This window comes from Mixophyes fleayi, unplaced genomic scaffold (assembly GCF_038048845.1).
Source record: "Mixophyes fleayi isolate aMixFle1 unplaced genomic scaffold, aMixFle1.hap1 Scaffold_122, whole genome shotgun sequence".
Lineage (NCBI taxonomy): Eukaryota > Metazoa > Chordata > Amphibia > Anura > Limnodynastidae > Mixophyes > Mixophyes fleayi.
Window position 1 is genome coordinate 73,718 of NW_027445920.1, and position 26,103 is coordinate 99,820.

The following is a 26,103-nucleotide window of genomic DNA, read 5'->3' on the forward strand; positions in this document are numbered from 1 at the left end:
TTTTCCTCCGCTCCTATCCTAAAACAACCTGATCTGTCCCTCCCTTTTCTTCTTGAAGTTGATGCTTCTACGATTGGGGTTGGAGCAGTTCTGTCTCAGAGGTCCAGTCACGGCAAATGTCATCCTTGTGCTTTCTATTCTCGGAAATTTCTTATCTGCTGAGTGGGTCTACACCATTGGTGACAAGGAGCTGCTAGCTATTAAATTAGCCTTATGCGAATGGCGCTATCTTCTGGAGGGGGCTCGTCACCCGGTCACAGTATTCACAGATCATAAAAACCTCTACCTCCAGTCTGCACAGTGCTTAAATCCCAGTCAAGCACACTGGTCGTTGTTCTTCTCACGTTTCGATCTTCATGTGACCTTCAAATCAGGGCTTAAAAATAAAAAAAGATGATTTTTTTCGAGCCTTTGAAAATGCTGAACCTGAGGATCTCCTTGAACGCCCATCTTGGACCATAAATGCCTCCAAGCAACTACGCTGTCTACTTTTCCTCTGGGGAATACCTTTGTCCCTCCCTATTTGCGGAAAAGACTTCTCACATGGTTCCATGCTTCACGTTTTTCTGGACATCTAGGAACTCGTAAGACCTGTGAATTGATTTCTCGCCAGTACTGGTGGCCTAAATACCAGTCCGACATTAAAGAATTTGTAGCCGCTTGCGCTGTGTGTGCCCAACAAAAATCTCGTCAATCTCCACTGGATCTTCTCCATCCTCTTCCGTTGCCCACTAAACCATGGACTCCTATATCCATGGATTTCATCACGAACGTACCCACTAGCAAAAAATGTAACACCATCTGGGTGATTGTGGACCGAGATTTTCTAAGATGGCACATTTCGTCCCCTTGTTTGGCTTGCCCTCTTCAGCAGTATTTTCGTAACACTTCGTTAAAGAAATCTTTCGCTTACATGACTGTCCCATGCAGATCGTCTCTGACCGCGGAGTCCAATTCGTATCAAAATTCTGGAGATCTCTGTGTCATCTCCTGGGCATCCGCCTAAAATTTTCCTCCTCTTACCATTCTCAAACCGAGAGGGTTAATCAAGATCTGAAAACATTTTTCAGGATCTTCTCCTCTGCTAATCAGGACAATTGGGTCGATATGTTGCCATGGGCCGAATTTGTTCACAATAACGCCTTTCATTAATCCACCTCTGCAACCCCGTTCTTTATTGTATATGGAGGACAGCCTCTCAATCCAGAATTCTCAGCCCTACCACCCACCCAGGTCCCTGCAGTTAACAGTCTACATAAGGACTTCTTTTATACATGGTCTCAGGTGCGAAGGGCGTTAAAAAAAAAACCTCTACTCGCTACAAGCTTTTTACTGACAAGAAGCGCAGAGCTGTTACTCCCCTGAAAGTTGGAGACAGAGTATGGCTTTCTACCAAGATCATCCAGCTGAAAGTACCATGTATGAAATTTGCTCCCGGGTACATTGGTCTGTACAAGATTTCTCGGGTAATCGTCCCCGTTTGTTTCAAGCTTCAGCTACCCTCTGCTCTTCGCATTTCTAATGCTTTCCACATTTCTCTATTAAGACCTCTTCTCATCAATCGCTTCTCATCTCATGTGACTTCGTCTTGCCCTCCCAAGCTGCAGGAATATGATGAATTCTGATTCTGAATTCCAAGAAGTGTAAGGGTGGTATCAAATACCTTGTGGACTGGAAGGGCTTCGGTCCTGAGGAGCGTTCTTGGGTGCTTTCCTCTGACGTCAAAGCACCGTTATTATTGCAGAAATATCATTCTAAATTTCCAAGAAACCTAGTCTTAGGTGTTCGGTGACCACCTTTTAAAGGGGGAGGTACTGTCACACGTCGCTCACCCACGACTGCCACCCGGTAACCTGAATCATTCTTTCCTTATTCCCTGCTTCTTCCCAGGATGTCAGGCCAGCAATCAGCTCTGCACATGCGCAGGTAATCATCTCACCTGTGTTCACCTGTCCCGCTCATCCTTTGGTTACCTCTCATTTATAAGGCTCCTCCCAGCACCTCTCAGTGCTGGTTCTTCTTGTCAGACTCCTGGCCTGGAAGCAGCTCATGCACTCTGCTGCTGCAATCTACCTGCTCCACTCGTTAGTGGCAACTCCTGCAGATCATCGCTACCATCTCTCCAAGAGTACTGCTGCAAATCACCTACTATCTCTCTGTGGACTATCACTGAGCATCACTCAGTAATCCTACTCATTTGTGGCTATGTAGTGCCTACATTCTTCTCTGTATTAGGTTTTCTATCACCGCTCACTGGGAACTCCCCTAGAGGGCCGCGACCTGCAGAGTGGAAGCTGCCAAGCCCAAATTCCCTTGCGGGAACCTCTGGTGAAAACCTTCCACTCTGTTAGATTCCGCTCCTCTGGGTGTAGTACCATCAATCCAGGCAGAACAGAAGGATCCCACTTATCCTAGTGAATCCTGACAGTTGCAACCAAGGATAAGCTATTTTTACATGCTACGTTCTTCAGTACTCGCCAGTCCCGTTCTGTAGGCTTGTGCTTCGCTGCTAAACTGTTGTTTCTCCTACACATTTCCACTTTACAATAAAAGCACTTCCAATTGACTGGGCCAGCTTTAGCAAGGCAGAAATTTATGAACTGACTATGGAAAGGTGGCATCCTATGCCAGTGTTGTGTGGAAACTCACTGAGCTTTTCAGTACCATTCCTTCTACTGCCATTATTTGACTCTGGATATTGCATGTGTGCTTCATTTTATAGGAAGAAACTGATTCATACAGTTGACCACTCTGCCATGAATGACCTAATAAGATTGAAAAGGAGGAGACTCCTGTATCAAAGAAATACTTTGTCTATTGGACAAAATTAAATAAATCCATAACACTCATTATCCTTGAATAACGTCACTTCTGCAGACTCTGGTATATTGGTAGGAGAAAAACTGCTGTCCATCTAAGGACTCTGGTTCAAAGGATGATAAAGAAGATGATTAGGAGAACAAGGTCAGTTATTCATCATCAAATAAAAAAATTAATTTCTCTATCATACCACTGGGGCACACTGCGTTACGTTGGGACTGGAGTTTGTTTCCCTGACTCCTCCCCCACTATGCCCCTCCTCTGTAGCTGACTTCATTTGTTGTAAGTGCCTTCTGGAGAAAGGTCACTTCTGTATAGGCTCCTGCCTATACTTAGTTTAGCAGTAGGTTTTCCTGTTTTTATTTTTGTTCCTTTTCAAGTGCAGCGCTGGACTCCATGCCAAGACCCAGAAGAGTGAATAGTCCCAGGGATTCCTTCACTCTGAGTTCCAGCGAACGAGCAAAGGGGCCATGTTTTATTTTCAAGTATACTTTTAAAGGCAACTTTATTTGGGGCATATATATATATATTTATTCATTTCGGCCTTATAGACGGCCGCGGCCACGTTTAAACAGGCGGGCGGGAGTGAAGGTGTCTCTGCCTCTCCTCTCCGCCCGCAGACTCCCCCCCCCCCCCCCCTCCCTCCTCCGCCCCTAGATAACGAGCAGCGGGGGAGAAGGACAAGCATCGCGCTCTGTGGAGGCGATGAAGTCAGTGAGACCGCACGCACCCTGGGCATGGCAGCGCGGCGGTTCTCATTTCCAGCGGCTGCAGCCATATTCTATATATGGGCTGAGCGGCGGTGAGCAGAGGCGGCCATGTTAAGGAAGGGGAGTACATCTCCCCCTTTCCCTAATGGCGCGAATGGTGGCCATCTTGGATCCGGAGCACACACATCAGTGCATGCTGTTCCTGACTCTTCCTCTCTTCACCGGTTAATGTAGTATCATTTTTATTTCTGTTTTTAAACGATTGTCAGCCTGTTTGCCACACAGTCAAGACCTTTCTTTCAGGATCCTGTGACTGCTGTTTATATTATAGGATTACCTATTAGACAATATGGTAGTTTCCTATCCTCCTGTGACATATTTTGCTTTTCAGGCAGATGTACATTGATATGGGAATACATATCTGTATAATATTCCATATGTTGACTCTGGATGGACTTTTTCCATAAGTCTGGTAAAGGGAGTTCCGTATATATACAATGCCTTTTGCTACGTATAGCCTGTGTTCCCAAGTATTGTGGTTAACTTTTATACAGTTTTCCAAATATTTGGTATGTCTGAGGAATTACCTAAGGGGTAATAAACACGCTGTTTTATATGCTCTACATTATTTATGTGGCACAAAAATAATATACGCTCCCGTATTAGGCTGGTTGGTCTGTATTGCATTGTGTATATGTGTGCGTAAATGTATATATGTATGTGAAATCAGGAGCTGGGGCTCATCTGATATATACACTGTTTTGAATACATGGTGTTGTGGGTTCAGTCTCCCTAATAGCACATATATATTACCTGTTTAAAAGATAGATTTATTCTGTGTCTTTTTTCTTGCTGTTGTATCAGGTTACAATAGGTAAGTCTTCCAGGAGTAGAATACTCGCTGGTGGGCATACTCAAAAATGTATATATATGTATATGTATATGTGTGTATATATATATATATATATATATATATATATATATATATATATATATGTATGTATATGTGTCTTCAAATTAATTGTTAGACAATCTTATTTCCTGTCACTTTGTCTTCCATTTCCTTATGTTTTCTAATGGATCAACTGGGAAATAGGAGTGACATTATATATGTGCGAAATGTAATTTTTAAATTATCTTTTTCACAGCTTAGCCCGAATGCCTCGGCACAGACTGCGGGGCTAGGGTCTGCAAACAGGGTGCTCCCATTTCGGTGTCAGCTGTTTTGCAGAAACAGGTCTGGTCTAAATCACTGTCGCTTCTGGTGGCCGAACACATTAAGGTGATTTTTAAATTCGAAATGGTACGTGAGTATACCCTTTTTCATGCTTCTACACATGTTTACACTGTGCTGGTTAAGCACCCACACAGCTTATATCTGTCTGCTACCACATAAGCAGCATTATGCTTTTCAGGTATAAAACCATCCGGACAAAGATGCTGTTGTTCACCATCTTCCACAGATGAAGAGGATTTTATCTTTGACTGTTGCCACAGTCAGAATTAGGATGTAGTTCATTCCTCACCAGAGGATGTCTATCTCCATCTTGTTTTACTATCAAGAGGAGTATTCTTGCTGATTACACTCACGAGGTGGATCATCTCAGCTTAAACTGTACACAGTTTTCGCATTTGCAAGACAACAGTCTATACTTGGTTTTCAATTTTCAACCTAAGCCTTAGTGACACCCTAGTTGGGAAAATGTTTTTCCTCATATCTTAGACTCAGTGTCTGTCTTTTGTTAAAGACCAGGTAAACAGTAATAGACTGGCTATATTTTCACCTCCCCTAATTTTCCAGAGTCAATACAAGGGAGGTAATCACTGTTGGTGACAATTCTGTGGCTCTTCAGTTCTCTTATTCTGCTGTCCACGGCGGGAGCAGACAAAGAAGTCCTCTACACAGAGCAGGGGCTGGTAAAGGGTTTTATCTAGTGGCTTTCGGACAGAATAAGTGCTCTAGCCTTTATTCACGTTAAGGGTTAATGGGGTGGTTTGTATTCACCCAGCAGCATCATAGCTGGTAGGCATACAGCTATTCAGCTATGATACCTATAGCTAGCCACATGCTTACAGCACTTCGTTCCAATATCGGAACTCTCAATTTGCACTATTACAAATGAGTATCCAAAGGCTTCTGGCGATAGGTGTGCTTTCTTTTTTTTATGTCAGCGACACCATGATGTTTACGTGTTCAATCCGTTGATCCTCTCTGTTAATCTGAGGTCAGGTTGCCACATCCCGAGTCAGGCTTAGCCTTACAGGGGTGGTTATAGTTTATGTACTGTGGCAATCAGGTAATCATCCATAGGTTTTGGGGACATTCCCCGGAGGTGGAAGTTATTTATTACTCCCAACGCTTAGCTTACAGCTAGACGTTTTCAACCACAATATTATACTTGCAGCCTCTCAGCAAGCAGCAGGGCTGCATTATTGGGTTCACAGGTGGTCACTTTGAGCCTACCCAGGTCGTCGCTTATTCTACCACACTAGAAGCGTTGGCTTATGCCTTATTTTCTAGTTTAGGGTTTTCGGTAGCTTCCTACCGAAGAACACGCTCCTCTCTTCTACACAGTTCCAAAATGCTCCTGGCAGAATTTCCTTTCAGTAACAGGAGTTTCTGTTTTGCAAAATAGGATACCAAGTTTCTACTTGTATTTTTGGCTCTCCTTATTCGTAACATCTCCCATGTCTCAACAGGGAGATTCTCATCCAGGAAGGCTGCTTTCATTGTTTTGGACATGCATAGCACCCCTTTGCCCTGATTCACTAATTTACCTTTCGGGTGGTGCTTAGTCACAATGTTTTTATTAGTGGGTCAGTTGTTCTTCTTGTACAGAAGGTCAGAAAACCTGTAGAGATTCGGTCTCAAAATGCAGTGCTGTTGCATATTTATAGCACTTATGCAATTCCCGTATCCTAATGCAGGATAAGGGTCGACCTGTGTATGGTCGGAGGGGTGTTCCTTGTGCCATACTATGGGCCAAGCTAGACCAACTTATTATTATTGAGGGCCGAATGCCTTAGCAATCAATCCTTTAACAGATAGAGTGGGTCATCTCAGGGTAATACCTTTGTGCTCTCCTGGTTAGGTCATAGGGCTCTCTGAGAGGGAGCCCAGGTTCTTTTCACATGTTAACCTGTTTTCTCTATCGGCTCTCAATCTAATGACCCTCAGGTGGATTTGTCCATAGCCAAGTCGGGTCTCCCTAGAACTTAGGGGGTGTACAGGTGATTCCCAGGTCCAATTTCCTCGTGGGGGTTTAAGAGTTTCTAGGAGGGGCGCATCCCAGCTAGTCTGGTGGTCCGCCGTGTGTCTCGCAAAGCAGAGTTCTACTGATTTAGGGGACTTGTGTTGTTGTCCCTCTTTTCCCGGTTCCAGACCGGCCTCATCTCGTAGTTTGGCTCTTTTTGTTTTCATCATCTGGTTTGACACTGTGGCGTCGGATGGCCAACCTTTTCGGCTAGAGAATCTTTGCAGGGAGATGGTTGCTACCTTCAATTCAGCCGTAAAGCTTCTTCCTCAGCTGTTTTCTTTGGGCTACAAACTATATTCGATTGGTGTAAATTCCTAGAATTTCACACGTCCCACTCAGGAATCTTTAAAAGGTTTTCTTTACCAGCTGGCTTCAATTGGGTCTCCACCCTACTTCTTTCAGCGTGCAGCTTCCGTGGCAATCTGTCTAGCTCAGCGGAAGGTTGTTTTGCTTAAGCGGTTTCTTTATGCTCAGCCCACCTTTGGTTGGTTGTAAATTTCCAGGGAGTCTAGTTCTCGTCATCCGGGGGCTTGCTTTGGCGCAGTTGTGTAGAGTGGCAGCGTCTGTTTCTGCTGCATATTGTTTTCTTTGTTGCATGCCTTTGCATTCACAAATGCAGGGTTTTGGACACAAAACATTGCGCACAGCCGTTCCAGAGAATTCCCGCCCTTGGACACAGCTTTGGTAGCTCCCCAATGTAATGCAGTGTCCCCCAGTGGTAGGATAGAGAAAAGAGTTTTTTTACTCACCGTTAAATCAATTTTTCTTACTACACTGGGGGACACTGCGTGCCCTCCCTTGCTCTGAAAGTAGTGCTGTCTTTGGTGTTGCTTTCTGAATTGCTTTTTCTCTCTTGCTGGCTTGGTTATACAAAACTGAAGTCAGCTACAAAGGAGGGGCATAGTGGGGAAGGAGTCAGGGAATCAAACAAGATTATAAGTGCCTAACTCCAGTCCCACCTACTATACCCCAAGGTAACGCAGTGTCCCCCAGTGTAGTAAGAGAAATTGATTTTACGTTGAGTAAAAATCCTCTTTTAGTTTTGCTGTGGTAAATAGGGATTATTTTTTTTAGACAGTGAGAACTGTTAAAATATGGAAGAAACTTCAACCTAGCCAAGACCTGATTTTTGGAGTTCAGAAAATAAAGCGTAGCACCCTTCATAACCTAATAAAGAGTGTGCAAAGCCCTGAGAAGGACAATTTGGTCCAAAAGCAATGAAGAGAAGATATCTCTTTGATATGACAGTTAGAACTTGGGATCCAGGTCCTACAATAATGTCCCTGCCATTCAACATATCCTTTGGTTCAAGTATATTCACAAAAGTAAGCACATAGGTGGTGGCCTTCAGAAAAAGGGAATTCAAATTATACCGAATTTGGAAGACTTGTTTATAATTGCAAAAAAAGAAGTCCAGTTTTAGCAATCAATTGATGTTTATTTGATCCCTTCAGACCTAGAATGGTGCATAAAGAAATACAAGCCAACTTTTATTCCTCCACAGTTGAAAGAATTTCTGGGTATTCTGCTGGCTACAGTCAACCACATTTCATATCTCCCAGACTACAGAATCCAGGGTGTGATAGAAAACAGGTAATAGGCCAATGTTAGACTTCATGTCCCAGCATTTATCAATATTAAAATGGGCCCAATGCCATATGAAACCCCTACAGGAGTTAATCTCCACTCATGCATCCAGGTAAACAGTTTGCTGGATACTATGTTGACCCTAAAATGGAAATGTAGATATTCACTAGACTGGTTGTCCTTCCATAAACACTTTTAAGTCACATCAGGTGCATGTATGATTGGATGGAGAACACATCTGTCTATGTATATTTCCAGGGGGTTTGGAAGCTGATCCAGGATATATATTCCTTGATTGACTGGAAACTTCTAGCTGTTTGGAAGAATTTCCCCAAGTACCCCAATTGAAAACAGGGCTATTTCAGTATTTTAGGACAATGTGTAAATATACTAGGTAGAATTAAATAAAGATGTCACTACCTAAAACGGCAAACAAGAAGAGTATAAATATACAATCCACATTTTAGTCCAAAAAATAAATGATTCACTGGTTCAACTAGAGAACCACAATTCTAGATGCACCATCCCATAGAGCCAGATACCAGAATTGGGTATGATGCAAAATCAAGGAGAAAAGATGCCCACTAGGAAAAACAAAAAAGTTATATATGCCCGCAATACATCGAATGCATGGTATATAAATTACTAAATAAAAATATATGCACATAAGCTTGTGGTACCATTTACCTCAAGCATTATCATATCCTATTTGATCTTGAGTTGCTGTGATGTTGATATCAGTTGGATTATGATACAAGATTTTATTAACTGTGACACATCATATGTTTATCTCTCGTCTATGTTTAAGTTTCCATGTAGGCTTCACTCAGCTTTTTAAGCCCTTGAATAATCATCTTTATATACCATGCATTTTATATGTTGTGGGATTTTTTTATATTTTCTTCTAGTATCCATTCCTTCTCTTTGATTCTATCTGAAAATGTGACCATTGTTACATATTTAAACAGGCAAAAAGGCCATATAGGGAAATTTAAACATTTGTTTTATCAGAAAACATTCTGTTAATATTTTTTTAACAGTTCCTATCAAGGGGAAACTGAGCCTAGTACAGGATTTTCAAAGGAGAAAGAGCCAGGATCAAGGAGATTAAATGTTTTATGGATACCAACTTTGAATCTAAATAGTTTGTTATAAGGCCTAGCCCTCCCTCCCTGAGTCCATGTATATTAATAAATATATATATTATATATAGCCAGCGTCCATACATTCATGAAACACTAAAGGTTGGATCTGATGGAATTTGATCTTGCGTTTTTATACAAGTCTTCTAAGCTGTTATCCCTATTTAATACATTTATCGTTCTGGTGTTGCTATCAAAAAGATAAAGTAGAGCGTGCCAATTATTCTTACCAAAAGCTCTGTTTCCATGTATGTTCCATGTTAGCACTCATATGTCTATCATTATATAAAATGTTTAATATTTAACAAGACTGGTCTGCTATACAGTAATCACCGGATAAGAGATCTGCTTCCTATTGTAGTGACAAATTGTAAGAATACATTATACAGTACACATCAGACTACAGAGCTGCTTTATATACTAGCAACCAGTGTAGATTTTGTATTGTAGTAATTAGGGATGAGCGCACTCGGATTTATGAAATCCGAGCCCACCCGAACGTTGCCGATCCGAGTCGGATCCGAGACAGATCCGGGTATTGGCGCCAAATTCAAATCTGAAACTGAGGCTCTGACTCATAATCCCGTTGTCGGATCTCGCGATACTCGGATCCTATAAATTCCCCGCTAGTCGCCGCCATCTTCACTCGGGCATTGATCAGGGTAGAGGGAGGGTGTGTTAGGTGGTCCTCTGTCCTGGTAGATCTCGTGCTGTGCTGTTTAGTTCTGTGCTGTGCTGTTTAGTTCTGTGCTGTGCTGTGCTGTGCTGTGTTCTGCAGTATCAGTCCAGTGGTGCTGTGTCCTGTGCTCTGTCCTGCTGAGTTCCGTAGTGCTGCTGGGTCCTGTGCCGTGTCCTGTTCAGTCCAGTGGTGCTGTGTCCTGTGCTCTGTGCTTCTAAGGGCATAGTTATTTCCCCATTATTCCCAAGTTTTTAAAAAATAAAAAATTAAAAAAAAAAAATATAATTATAACCAAATTTGCAAAACCAATCCAGCAGTATAAGTCCATTGGTACTGCAATATTACCAAGTTCACACATTCTGCAGTATCTTGTGCTACATATAATGGAGACCAAAAATTTGGAGGATAAAGTAGGGAAAGATCAAGACCCACTTCCTCCTAATGCTGAAGCTGCTGCCACTAGTCATGACATAGACGATGAAATGCCATCAACGTCGTCTGGCAAGCACGATGCCCAATCTCCTAGTACAGGGCATGTAAAATCCAAAAAGCCCAAGTTCTCAAAAAACAGCAAAAAAAGAAACTTAAAATCATCTGAGGAGAAACGTAAAGTTGCCAATATGCCAATTACGACAAGTAGTGGCAAGGAACGGCTTAGGCCCTGTCCCGTGTTCATGACTAGTGGTCCAGCTTCACCCAAGGATCTAAGCCCTCCTCCCCCCCCCTACAAAAAATTTAAGAGAGTTATGCTGTCAGCAACAACAACAAAACAGCAAAGAACTCTGCCTTCTAAACAGATGACATCACAAATCCCCAAGGCGAGTCCAAGGGTGTTGTTGGTTGTGAACCCTGACCTTCCCATCACTGTACGGGAAGAGGTGACTCCATCCAGCATTTGCAGCACGCCCTCTGCATATGCTGGAAGGATCACCCACAGTCCAGTTACAGATTTGGCTAATGAAGGTGTGAATGTTGTACACTGGGAGGAGGATATTGATGTAGCTGGCGCTGAGGAGGATGTTGATGATTATGATGCAGACAGATACCAAATTGCATTTCTCAATTTCTATTTATATTCTAGATTATATAACGGCTGAAAAGTTTTCTGTTTTACTCCTAGTGGAGAGGGGATCTGATGCAGACAGATACCAAACTGTCTTTGTCCATTTCTTTGTATATTTGAATTGCTAGTTCTACAGTCTATGCAGGCTGCTTTATTTATATTCAACTACAAGTGTAGGGCGGGGGGGGGGGGGGGGCATAGATAGCCACCAAAGTAACGTGGTCCATTTAATTTCACTTTCTAGCTCCACAGTCTGTGCAGCCTGCTTTTTTTATCTTCAAAGTATTTATATTTACAAGCCTTGCAATCTAAATTAACTAGAGGTAGTGACGTGGTAGAACTCCAAAAGGCAGTTTGGAAGCCCCTGTACAAACTGGCTCTATTTTTTAACTGAGTTGTCCCCCCTCCAGTGTGTACTCGGAAAGAGTTTTTAGTGCAGCGGGGAACCTGGTCAGTGAGCGGCGAAGGAGGTTGCTTCCTCACAACGTTGAAAAAATGATGTTTATAAAAATGAATAATCAATTCCTCAATGAAGTACAGCACTGCCCTCCAGACAGTACAGAGGGACTGTGGTTGTGGAGTCCAGCGGGGACGAATTGATAATGTGTGAGGAGGAGGAAGTACACACTGTAGGGGGAGAGGAATCAGAGGTTGAGGATAAGGACGACATCTTTCCTCAGTAGAGCCTGTTTAGTTTGTACAGGGAGAGATGAATTGTTTTATTGGTGTGGGGGCCCAAACAAACCAATCATTTCAGCCACAGTTGTTTGGTAGGCCCTGTCGCTGAAATGATTGGTTTGTTATAGTGTGCATGTCCTATTTCAACAACATAAGGGTGGGTGGGAGGGCCCAAGGACAATTCCATCTTGCAACTTTTTTTTTGGCATTATGTGACCATTCAACAGTCGTTTGCCATGTTCAAAAAGTAAAAGAAAATGCCAACAAATTCAATAAATTAAATCAAAAGTTAAATGCCCTGTCATTATTTAAAACAAGAGGTTTTGACGTGCTAGAATTAGTGTAGTGTTAAGATGTTATAAACACTACACTTGGAAATTGGAGGAGGTAATGTGGCCCCGGTATCAAATTGGGTACCGGGGCCACCCCACTACGCAGTCCAGATACTTGTTTGGTGGAATTCAGACCAGTTGAGGGTGTATTTATTTTATTGTGGCCCCGGTATCAAAATGGGTACCGGGGCCACCCCACTACGCAGTCCAGATACTTGTTTGGTGGAATTCAGACCAGTTGAGGGTTTTATTATTATATTGTGGGGACCACTCTATCTATACCACACTACAACTCTATACCACTCTATTTAATACTTTAATTCTATTTAATACTTTAATTCTATTTAATACTTTAATTCTATTACTAATTACCATAAAGAGGAACTGCCGCTTCTATTTAATACTTTAATTCTATTAGTAGTTACCATAAAGAGGAACAAAATAAACCAATTTTACCAAAAGTATAATATGACTTAGACTTACAAACACTATACTTGAAAGATGGTGCCTTTAAATGAAAAAGTCAGTCTTCATTGCACGACTATGTGCAACAGGGACAGTTTTTTGGTTTACAAAGTCAACCAATAACACTTCGACCCTGTCTGTCTTTAACATACTTGATGGGATCTCAATGACGAATTGTCTGTACCATGTTTGGAGGAGGTATTGTGGCCCCGGTATCAAATTGGGTACCGGGGCCACCCCACTACGCAGTCCAGATACTTGTTTGGTGGAATTCAGACCAGTTGAGGGTGTATTTATTTTATTGTGGCCCCGGCACCAAATTTACTACCGGGGCCACTCCACTGTGCAGTCCATATTTAGGTGTATCATATATTAAACAACAGTGACAGTTGATGCCCAATTTTTTAATTATATTGTGGCCTCGGTACCAAATTGTGTACCGGGGCCACCACACTACACAGTCCATACCCTTTTTTGGTGGAATTCTGACACGTGGAGGGTTTTTTAATTATATTGTGGCCTCGGTACCAAATTGTGTACCGGGGCCACCACACTACGCAGTCAAGATAGATAGATGCGTATCATAGATAAAGTACATTCAGTGGTGTGGGGCAAATTGAAAAATATTCAAAATGCACTGACATTATCAAAAACAAGAGGTTGTCACACGCTAAAACTCCAACATGTATATGATGGAGAGGATGGAGGAGCAGCCGTATGTGTAGTGTAATGCAGACCTGTTGAAGGTTTTTTATATATTTTATTGTGGTGCCCAGTGCCCACTCCTCTAGGCAGTCCAGGTACATTTATTGGTGCGAATCATACAAGTTGATGGTTTTCTTATTATATATATTGTGGTGACCCACTCCTCTACGCAGTCCAGGTACATTTATTGGTGCGAATCATAAAAGTTCAGGGTTTTTAATATATATTGTGGTGACCCACTCCTCTACGCAGTCCAGGTACATTTATTGGTGCAATTTATAAAAGTTCAGGGTTTTTAATATATTGTGGTGACCCACTCCTCTACGCAGTCCAGGTACATTTATTGGTGCGATTCATAAAAGTTCAGGGTTTTTAATATATTGTGGTGACCCACTCCTCTACGCAGTCCAGGTACATTTATTGGTGCGAATCATACAAGTTGATGGTTTTCTTATTATATATATTGTGGTGACCCACTCCTCTACGCAGTCCAGGTACATTTATTGGTGCGAATCATAAAAGTTCAGGGTTTTTAATATATATTGTGGTGACCCACTCCTCTACGCAGTCCAGGTACATTTATTGGTGCAATTCATAAAAGTTCAGGGTTTTTAATATATTGTGGTGACCCACTCCTCTACGCAGTCCAGGTACATTTATTGGTGCGATTCATAAAAGTTCAGGGTTTTTAATATATTGTGGTGACCCACTCCTCTACGCAGTCCAGGTACATTTATTGGTGCGAATCATACAAGTTGATGGTTTTCTTATTATATATATTGTGGTGACCCACTCCTCTACGCAGTCCAGGTACATTTATTGGTGCGAATCATAAAAGTTCAGGGTTTTTAATATATATTGTGGTGACCCACTCCTATACGCAGTCCAGGTACATTTATTGGTGCGATTCATAAAAGTTCAGGGTTTTTAATATATATTGTGGTGACCCACTCCTCTACGCAGTCCAGGTACATTTATTGGTGCGAATCATACAAGTTGATGGTTTTCTTATTATATATATTGTGGTGACCCACTCCTCTACGCAGTCCAGGTACATTTATTGGTGCGATTCATAAAAGTTCAGGGTTTTTAATATATTGTGGTGACCCACTCTTCTACGCAGTCCAGGTACATTTATTGGTGCGATTCATAAAAGTTCAGGGTTTTTAATATATTGTGGTGACCCACTCCTCTACGCAGTCCAGGTACATTTATTGGTGCGATTCATAAAAGTTCAGGGTTTTTAATATATTGTGGTGACCCACTCCTCTACGCAGTCCAGGTACATTTATTGGTGCGAATCATACAAGTTGATGGTTTTCTTATTATATATATTGTGGTGACCCACTCCTCTACGCAGTCCAGGTACATTTATTGGTGCGAATCATAAAAGTTCAGGGTTTTTAATATATATTGTGGTGACCCACTCCTCTACGCAGTCCAGGTACATTTATTGGTGCGAATCATACAAGTTGATGGTTTTCTTATTATATATATTGTGGTGACCCACTCCTCTAGGCAGTCCAGGTACATTTATTGGTGCGAATCATAAAAGTTCAGGGTTTTTAATATATGTTGTGGTGACCCACTCCTCTACGCAGTCCAGGTACATTTATTGGTGCGATTCATAAAAGTTCAGGGTTTTTAATATATTGTGGTGACCCACTCCTCTACGCAGTCCAGGTACATTTATTGGTGCGATTCATAAAAGTTCAGGGTTTTTAATATATATTGTGGTGACCCACTCCTCTACGCAGTCCAGGTACATTTATTGGTGCGATTCATAAAAGTTCAGGGTTTTTAATATATATTGTGGTGACCCACTCCTCTACGCAGTCCAGAAAGATACCTTGTTGCAACGTTTTGGACTAATAACTATATTGTGAGGTGTTCAGAATACACTGTAAATTAGTGGAAATGCTTGTTATTGAATGTTATTGAGGTTAATAATAGCCTAGGAGTGAAAATAAGCCCAAAAACTTGATTTTTAAACTTTTTATGTTTTTTTAAAAAAAAATCCGAATCCAAAACCTTAAATCCGAACCGAGACCTTTCGTCAAGTGTTTTGCGAGACAAATCCGAACCCCAAAAATAACGAAAATCCGGATCCAAAACACAAAACACGAGACCTCAAAAGTCGCCGGTGCACATCCCTAGTAGTAATCTGAATGAAGGGTGGAACAGGCATGGGGCCCAGTTTAATAGAGGGCCCCTTACACTAGTAAGGAAAGCTGAGTCTACTGAAATGCTGGAGAGACACATCTTTGTCAAGCAATAACTCTAATTACTTTACAGTCACTATTGTGACTTCAGCACCACCTTACTCAAAAATCACAGCTCTCGATGATTAGTAAGAAATATGTTCTAACATATGCATGTGTGCAGACAAGCAGGGAGCGTGCCTATAGGACTTACTCCACTTGAATTTTCAGCTGCTTCTTCTGTGTGGTGTTAACCCCTGTTGATAACTGTCACATCAGTTGGCAGTACAGTTTTCAGGAGGACACTGAAAAGAAAGTTGCAGCAAGATCAAGTGCAGTTAAAAATGTATTAGAAATAAATTGTACTTACATGATATTATGAACATGTACATATCAAAGAATGAGTAACACAGTTCCAGTGCCCCCGAGCTACATGTTTTGAGATCACCTCCTACAGATAATGAGAGACACTAAACAAATGTACAAACCAGGAAATGAAAATATACATTGTTAGTGTTACGAAGTTAAAAAATATATTGCATAAACTGTAACATGTTAAAAAAAACACAAAATATATATACATAGATATATATTTAATTATTATATAAGCTGGTGCACATAATTATCATAAATTATCATGTACAATATATTCCCAATAAATGTTACTAATAAATATATTCCTAAAATAGGTTACTAAGATTTAGTGCATCATCAAATCAATAAAAAATACAAAGGAGTAATAATTAAGTTCATATATAGTATTAATTGATCAAATTGTTAATTCAATCAAATATTGACATTCTAAAAATAAAATCAAAAGAGTGGTTAGGGGCCATGGGAATATGTATTAAAAAAATATATATAATATGTCTTGTAAAAGGGCTAGTGTCCCCAAAATTATCTATGCAAACTAATTCATTGCCACAGAATTTTGAGTAAGTGGGATCAACATTATGCTTCTCTTAATAATATTGGTATATCCTGTGAGATTGCATATATTCAGGGGGAATTCAATTGAACACAAAGTGCCATGCTGTGTCTGGAACAATCCATCAAGACAAATTGTGGCGGATCTTTCACTGAAATCTCTGCTCATTTTCCCTTTTGTACCGTAAGGCTGGCCATAGATGCAGTGTCCAGCCCACCCTTCACTGTGTACATTGTTGTCATGTATGTGTGTGTGTGTGTGTGTGTGTGTATGTGTATATATATATATATATATATATATATATATATATATATATATATATATATATATAAAATCTATATCACACTTTTAAATTGCTATCTTTAATGTGTTACAGTAAATGTTATGTGACATTTTTTCTTACTGTACCACATTATGATTTCTTTTTTTTTATAGATGTATGTGTATATTGTAATTTCCTGAGTGCACATATATTGTGCAACATTTCTATTGTGCACAATTTTAACAACAGTTGATCTATTAGCATTTCTGTTCAGTGATCTTCAGCAAAAACAAATATTGAGCATGATTTCCTATTTACTCAAATTAATTATGGACCAGAGGTAAACAAAAGAAAGTTTTAAAATATCGGTGATATATTGGTGATTACTAATTTTAGCACCAGCACCTGGTGGCATACATTATTTGGTGTCTCTAACTTTGGTAACAATAGTTTAAAGACTGAAGTTGTTTATTTTATTGTTTCACATCAATTTAAGTGGATTACAAATTCTGTCAAAATCTGAATTTCAGTTGTAATAGTCACTCCAGCCAAACATGTTCCTATCTCCACCTCTTATCCACAAATTACTCCACTTTTTTCCACTTTTAAGATTAAAGCATCAAACAGGTGTGTGTGTGTGTGTGTGTGTCATACTTCCCTACTCTACTGGAGCATCCAGGAGACTTCCGAATTTCGGAAATTCCTCCCACATATCGCCTCTTTCCTGGTGAAGTGGGCGAGGTTAAAATACCAAGTATGGTAAATAGTGTTGTGTGACAAGTTAATGCATGTCTGTGGTAGTGTGGGTTTTCCCTACCTTCCTATTGGTCACTTTAGGACATAATATTTTGCCTGGATCTATGTTTTTAACCCTAACAGGCAAAATCTGAATATGAACAAATAAATGTGATCTCCTTTAATATACTGAAACATCCAAAATGATTTATGTCTCACAAAATGTTCTCCCTAGTCAAGCACTAATTCAGGTGTTTTATAATTTACTTGTGTGATTGTGTACATTTTAGTAAATCATTGTATAACTTGAGTATTCAGAACAATCTATTGATACAATTGTAATATGCTTTATTTGAAAATAAGTTCTACAAACTTTTTTGTTATTTTAATAAACATACATACTTGTATATGAATATTGTGTATAGGGCACACTTAATCTTTCCCTTTTCTCCTTTTAGCAAAGCCCACTAGAAAGCTGACTTTTCTCTATCTGGCAAATGATGTCATTCAAAATAGCAAGAGAAAAGGACCTGAATTCACAAAAGACTTTGCACCTGTTATAGTAGATGCATTCAAACATGTTTCAAGGTACTAGTTTTCTTTTTCCCTTCTTTCAGCTATAAAATATAATTGGTCTGCAGATACCTTGTGTAATGCCGACGAGTGTGTGAGTTTACTGCTAAGTAGTTATCTTGTATACCTCATCATATTAAGTGTGTGGCGCAGAACAATAGATAAAAGTGGATATATAAAAACTTGATGTTGAAAATAACTTCATGTAAAAAATAACCACTAAAATATTTTTACGTTGCCTTATGAGAACTTTTCAGCTAATTTTTATTTTATTTTTAATTTTTTTTTATAGGGTATGAAACAGATTTTTGTTGTAATGATCCTGGATATTTTTAAATGGAAAAAATAGTCGCTGGAGTGCACAGAGCTTTTTGGTAAAGATAAATAGAATTTGAACATTATATTGCTTAATTACTATGTTCATTATTGATCTCTTCAGACAGGGCTAGGCCATCTTCAAACACACAGACAGTGTTGTATGTGTTACGTGCATGCCCCTGCTCCACTGTTGCGTGCATGCAGCTCTCCATTTGTTATATGCAGAATAGTGTGAAGCAGGACACTGCTGCTGCTGGTGCAGGACAGTCCCACAAAATCAGAACTGTGCCACTAGATAGGGATAGTTGACATACTGTACTGCTCCCTCCTACCTGTTTTTGCAGCTTTGCTGCCTACTGCTGGTCTCTTAAGCTGCTTAGTTGGATCCTGAAATGTTTCGTCATCATCATTCATTTATTAATGGGGTTATGTATCCTGTAGGTTCTGTTCACACATCGTGAAATTTTTATTTTTGAATGTGGTCGATGAATGTGCCTGGTTTTAATTGATATGTAATTCTAGTAATGTGAAGCATATTATAAGACATTACAGAGGCACAATTAATCCTTGTCTTTCAGTATTGGTCCGGCACCTACATAAAGGTTTTTTGTTTTAACATTACTTAATTTTATTTTTTCATTTCTCACTTTATAATTTCTTTCATTGTTTGTTTTTAAATATTTCACCACATAAATACCTGGTTTAGATGTAATTTTAATAGGTCCAACCAGCCCAGACATGAAATCAATAGCATTTATGTTTAGTAGTTAGGCCTCCTTCCCATTAACCAGTCCCAACATTAAATTTATAGAATTTATATTTTGTAATTAAGCTTCCTTCCTTTCAACAATTAAATCATTGACCTATTTATTATATATAAATGCTTTTTTCCCCAAAATCAAATTAAGAGCAGATTAATTAAATCGTCATTTTCCCCAATTAAGATTCCACATTGCATGAATAGCCCTAAAATGTATTAATAGGCCCCACCAACGACACATTACATTAAAAGCCCCCACATAAATATCATTCCCACACCTTACAGCCCCGACCTGATAATAATACACCTTTACTGGCTTTGCAGCATCCTCTGGAAATCAGACTTGTCTGTCTGCCTCTCACGTGAGCAATGAAGGTATGAGGTGTCCTCTCCTGTAGTAGCAGAGGAGTGGTGGAGCTGGCCCGTGTTAAAGGCTTAAGAGAGAATGAAGAGGACGACAGATCAGGGGCTGCACTTAAGTAAGAACAGCAATCCCTGGGCCATCCAGGCCAGGGCCCATCCCTCTTTTAAGTAAAAAAAAAAAATGGAAAAGAGAGACAAAGTTTTTTACCTTTCAAGACTAACGACCAGTTTGCCCCTGTCTGATTCCTGCTCTGGAGAAAAAAAGGATAAAAAAAATTAAGATTATTCAGCACATTGTCTTTGTCTTTGTAATTCACTTTGCATGTTTAATGGAAAGTATGTGGTGTTCTGGCCTCTTCCCATATGATTGATATTAAATGTTTGCAAATTCTGTTTCTCAGATATATTTGACTTGTTTGAATTCACTCGATTTACCAGCTAACATTTTGGCAAATGTTGTTACACAATGTATACTACTCTTGGCACGTTGTTGTTTGTATATAACAGTGAATCAATTCTAAGTTATATATTAGGAAAAAAAAAGAATTATACAAAGCCAGTGTGTCTCCACACACATCCAAATAGATAGTACTCACCCTTTTTGCTCACCAAAAACCTGGTCTGTTGGAAATGGTGGGATTGTTGATCCTTATGGCAGTGCTTACATGGGAGTTTGAAAGATTAAGTTTTTTTGTTTTGTTTTTCTGGCGGGTTTTCACACCTATACTTGCAAATACTTCTATTAAAAATCAGTATTTCTTTTTACTGTTAAGCTAACAGTATCAGACTAGGACATGAAGGGCACACCAGGGGAATGCAATGGTAGGGGTCTGAAATACTGTGTAGCACCGCAAAGCTGGAGATGTGTATTTAGCCTCCAGAGAGCCAGCCACCAAAGGGCGTGTGAAAGAAAGAACAACTTCCCCGTTCCCCTCACCTAAGTGATTTGTCTGTTCTTCTGTCAAAGTGTGTGGGATGTGGCTATAATTTCGGCCAGTGCACGGTCGTATTCCAACCCCTTTTTACCCTCTTGAAATACAATGGCAGTGCTGTATAAGATGCACGCAGCTTACCATTCACAAACGGACTTCCCAATTGTCTCTGCACTGGAGGTCACATTGAATAAATAGACCTATTTCTCCCCAACCTTCCCTGACATTAAATTAATAGCATTAACATTTAATAAATAAACCCATCCCAACATTAAATAAATAGTTCTCCTAACTCTCAGCCTCACATTCAGTTATTGGCTCCAAACCACCCCATCCTTTAAATAAATTGTCCCATAAGCCCACATTAAATTAATAGGTACTACCATGAAACACCCCCAATAAGCCACTGGGTTGCAATTTTAATGTATTTTTACATGGCAGCTGCACATATCAACAAATGTGTAATATCCAGAAGCTCAGTTTCTTCTGTATAACATCAGCATAATTTTAACTTTATGTTTAAAATTAAATATTCACAGTTTATATTGTACTAACTGCTCTGGATACCTGCAAACACTGTACAAGTACATTTCCTTTAGTTGGGCCAGTTCAATAATCATTAAACATTTCAGTGAGAATAAAACATTTAAATAGACCATGTATTTATATTTTACTAACAACTAAAAGTTGATTTTCCATTTTTATTTTACTTTGATCAAAATCACTAAGAATCACCATAAAAACAGATATTCTTTGTCGCAACTCTCTAATCTTTGAAATAGCTATTTCCATCAATTTAGAAAAGATAAATTCACCAGTCTCAATCACATGTCTTTTATAAGGCTAGGTACACAGTACAGAAACTTTCTCCCGATATGTTATCTATAATGATTTTACCAACGACTGACAAGAAAAAGAAAATTCATGATCGGCATGCTGATTCATGTGTACACACTATACTATCTGTGCTCTTCATCTGTCATAACAATCTGCTGAAAAGATCTCTATGGAGTGCATGCATATACACTGTAGAATTGGAACCACATTCTTCCATTGCTGAATGAGATTTTCAGTTCAGTTTGAAAACCTCGATCAATGATTTCATGTGCTTTGGATCGAAAATCGTTCATCATTTCAGGGTACACACAACTGCGATATCGAGCAAATCAGTTGTTTATCGTCTGATTGGCTGATTATCTGCTGAAATCACTGTTGTATGTACAATTTCCTTATCACCAAATTTATTAATCACTAACAAAATAACATGTTTAGAACTATTTCTACAAATCGCCCTTCTGTAAATTGAAACAGATATTTTTGTGTCTGGTTTCCATTTAATATTTTTATTTTCTATATACAGATATGGATTCTTTTGGAGTATCATTCCTAAAATTTACTAAAGTATATATATATATATTTTTTTTTGCATCAATAATTTTTATTGAATAAAATGTTTTCAGATTATTGGGGTACACAAAAAAAGAAAGAGGTAAAGGGTACAAAACAAGAGACTTGGGAAGGGTACCCCCTCGCAGAGGGGGAGGGAGGGAATTTGCTCAATGAGTCTTACCATATAAGACTAACTGATACATGTAACAACAAACAGGATATACTAGACTATAGATATGTTTCAATTTAAATTGGTTACCACATTGAGTATAACTAAACCAGTTAAAGTGAACATTACTAGCGTATATTAAATCTCTTAGAGGGCTTCGGGTAGAGGTGATGATGAGAGGGCTGGGAAAGAGGAGGTCGAGCCCCCAGTTGCTCCAGCACCCTCATTTATATATTCGTGCCACTTAAACCATTTCATTATGGGAGCTGAGGCTGATGTGGAATATGACATATCAATCGTCTCCATCTCGAAGCTGTGCTGGTCTTTGGATATAATTCGGGATAGAGCAGGAGGATCAGGGGCTTTCCATTTTTGAGCTCTGGACACTCTGGCTGCTATTACAATGTGGCCCAAGAGGTAACGATCTTGCTTGGGAACTAATGTAGGGTACAAATGGAGCAGAGCCGTCACCGGATCTGGGCTTATTGACAGCCTCAGTAACACTTAAATGAAAGCAAACACTTCCTGCCAGAGAGGTTGGATACATGGACACGCCCAGAAGACATGGAAAATGTTAGCAATATGGGTGCACTGATGCCAGCAAAATTTGGATTGAGAGGGCCACATAACATGAAGCCTGGCGGGTGTGAGGTAGTCTATTGATTAGTTTAACGTGCATCTCACTATGATTTATACACCTACGATGTTTCCCATTGCTGCGTGGAGAGAGAGAGATTAAGATCTGACACCCATCGTGTCTGACAGAATGCTTTAGGGACATTGAGTAGGGATTGGAGGTGCTGATACCAGAATGTTATGCTGCCTCTAGTGGAGCCTATTGTCAATCTGTCTTGCAACTGGGCCGGGGGCGTGGACAGAAAGTGGGGGGGGGGGGTTTGGAGCCCGCTCCCACCCAGTGACGGACATATTTGATTATATCTTTGGAGGGTATATCAAAGTGTTCCTGGAGTAGGAAAAAGGGTAGAAAAAGATCTTGGGTGTATATATCTTTAAGAGCAAACAATCCTTTAGAACTCCAGTGGGCAAGATTAGGGTCTGGGATAAGTTTAGATAAAGCTTGAAGGGACATATTACGAGTGGGAAGGGAGAAATCCTTATGACAGGCCATGAATCGGTCCCATGTCAGTAAAGCATCCGAGATGGAGATAAGTTGGCAAGTAGGTACAGGGCGGGCACTCTTAGGGGTCCACAATAGGTCTGAAAGGGGAAAAGCCCGAGTAGAAGCCTGTTCCATGTCCACCCATGGCTTAATCTCAGGGGGGAGAAACCAATCCCTAAGATGTGATAATTGACATGCTTCCTGATAGAGAGCCAAATTGGGAAGTTTTAGACCTCCCTGACTTCTTGGAAGAGTCATATGATGGTAAGCCATTAGCAGGTGTTTCCGCTCCCAGAAATATGCTGTCTTTAGTTTGTATAGTTGATCTAGATATTGTTTGGGAACAACATAGGGTATGGTGCGCAAAAGATACATCAATTTTGGGAGAAGCATCATTTTAAAAGTGACAATACGACCCAGCCAGGAGACCTCGTAATTGATCCAGCTCTCAATTAGTGTAGTAAGGTGCATAATTAGTGGGACAAAATTGGTCTAAAAAATGTCAGCAGTGGAGGTCGGAATATGGATGCCCAAGTAAGGTAGAGATTTTTGTACCCATATAAAGGGGAACTTCCTCTGTAAAGATGCAAGAGTGGATGAGGGGATATTAATGGGCAGAGCCTCAGATTTAGTGATATTGAGTTTATAAAAAGAGGCAGCACTATAGCGACCAAAAATGAGCTGAAGGGCCAGCAACGAGGTCCCCGAACTGGTAACAAACAAGCACACATCGTCCGCAAACACACATAATTTATGAGGGATGAATGAAGAGTGATCCCCGGGAAGTCGGGCGCTGATCTAATTATTTGATCCAGGGGTTCAATAGCAAGTGCAAACATCAGAGGGGATAAAGGGCAGACCTGCCTAGTACCATTTGAGATGGAAAAAGGAAGAGATAAATAACCATTGCTCAAAACTCTTGCTTTTGGACCTTGATAGAGAGTTAAGATAGAATGTAGAATATAACCCTGAAGGCCAAACTTTACTAGGACCTCTTTCATATATAGCCGGTGAAGCCTATCAAAAGCTTTTTCTGCATCTAAAGATAACTGAACCAGTTGTGTTGCGGAATCTTGTATTAAATGTATTACATTTAAGATACGTCTGGTATTATCTGATGCCTGACGGCCAAGAATGAATCCCACTTGGTCCGGATGGATCAGCTGAGGAAGCAATGGGTTAAGCCTATTGGCTATTAGTTTAGCGAAAATCTTTAAGTCTGCAATATGCCTATAGTTTTTACAAAATATGTGATCTTTACCTGGCTTCAGAATCGTGATAATCTGTGCCTCCAACATTTCTGATGGGAAAACATCCCCGTTCATCACCTTATTATACAGAGCCAAGAGTAGCGGAGCTAGGGTCTCTCTAAATGTGGTATAAAAGGAGTTACTGTATCCATCCGAGCCAGGGGCCTTATCCTTCGGAAGTGTCTTAACGATTAGTTCAATTTCCTGTTGTGTGAAAGGGAGGTTAAGGGATGCCAGGTTGTCAGCATCAAGGGCGGGAAGATGTAGATGTTGTAGAAAAGTGGCTATTGAAGTCTGTGTTGGTTGTGGCAAACTAGTGTCATCTCAGAGATTGTAAAGGTCAGTGTAGTATTTAGCAAACAGGTTCGCTATATCAGACGGGTTATACGATTTATTCCCACGGAAATCATGGAGCATTTTAATTCTGTTACAAGCCTGCTTGCCTCTAAGCTTACGCGCTAACAGTCTACTGGCCCTATTACCCAAGGCGTAAAATTTCTGACGAAGTTTAGTTAAGGCAGATTTCATGTGTGAGACAAACAAGGTGTTAAGTTGTTTCCTAATACCACTCATTTCTTTTTGGAGTAATCGGGAAGGATTGTTCGGATTTTGGCACTCAAGGCGGGCCAGCTGGGATTAAAGATTTTTTTGGCCGTGCAAATATTGCTTTTTCAAGTGGGCACCGATTTGAATAGCTTCACCCCTAACAACCGCCTTCAAGGCACACCAATGCGTAGAATGGGATGTATCATCTGTGCTATTAGTTTGTAGATAGAGCTCTAGGGCTTCTAAAAGGGCACCTCTAGGTTCTAGGGATGTGAGAAGCTAGGGTGGTATTCTCCAGGGTTTAGGGTGAATCCTAGTTTGTTGGAGGTCCAAGACCACTCTAATGATGTTTGATCTGACAATGTAATAGGAGAAATTTTCACGGAGCCCTTATATTGTAGGGTCCATCATCATCATCATCATCATCATCATTTATTTATATAGCGCCAACATATTCCGTAGCGCTTTACAATTGGGGACAAACGTAATAAACTAATAAACAAACTGGGTAAAACAGACAAAGAGGTGAGAAGGCCCTGCTCGCAAGCTTACAATCTATGGGACAATGGGAGATTGACACATGAGGTTAAGTATACATTTTGCATCTTGGCCCAGCCAGACTGCAAAGGTAGGGTGACTCATAAGCTAAATGATCCTGTCACACAACAATGTTGGTCCGGGGGTAGTTGCCTTGTGTGAAATTGTGTAACAGGCTAAAGGTAGTGAGGTTAAGATGGTGGTTGAGGAATATTATAAGCTTGTCTGAATAGGTAGGTTTTCAGAGAACGCTTGAAAGTTTGTAGACCAGAGGAGAGTCTTATTGTGCGAGGGAGAGAGTTCCATAGAGTGGGTGCAGCCCGAAAAAAGTCCTGTAACCGGGAATGGGAGCATGTAATGAGGGTGGATGAGAGACGCAGATCTTTTGCAGAACGGAGTTGCCGAGTTGGGAGATATTTTGAGACAAGAGAGGAGATGTATGTTGGTGCAGCTTTGTTGATGGCCTTGTAGGTTAGTAAAAGTATTTTATATTGGATTCGGTAGAAGACAGGCAGCCAGTGTAGAGACATACAGAGTGATTCAACAGAGGAATAGCTATTTGCAAGGAAAATCAGTCTTGCC

The 26,103-nt window shown here is 40.3% G+C and overlaps 1 protein-coding gene across 1 annotated transcript in view; it reads left to right on the plus strand.

The window, feature by feature from the left end:
* RPRD1A (regulation of nuclear pre-mRNA domain containing 1A) overlaps positions 1 to 26,103 on the plus strand; it is a 136,617-nt gene that overhangs the window by 18,618 nt on the left and 91,896 nt on the right. The window contains exon 2 of the mRNA XM_075193991.1: positions 18,023 to 18,152. Coding sequence (XP_075050092.1) covers positions 18,023 to 18,152 — 130 coding nt within the window. The remainder of the gene's footprint in view (positions 1 to 18,022; positions 18,153 to 26,103) is intronic.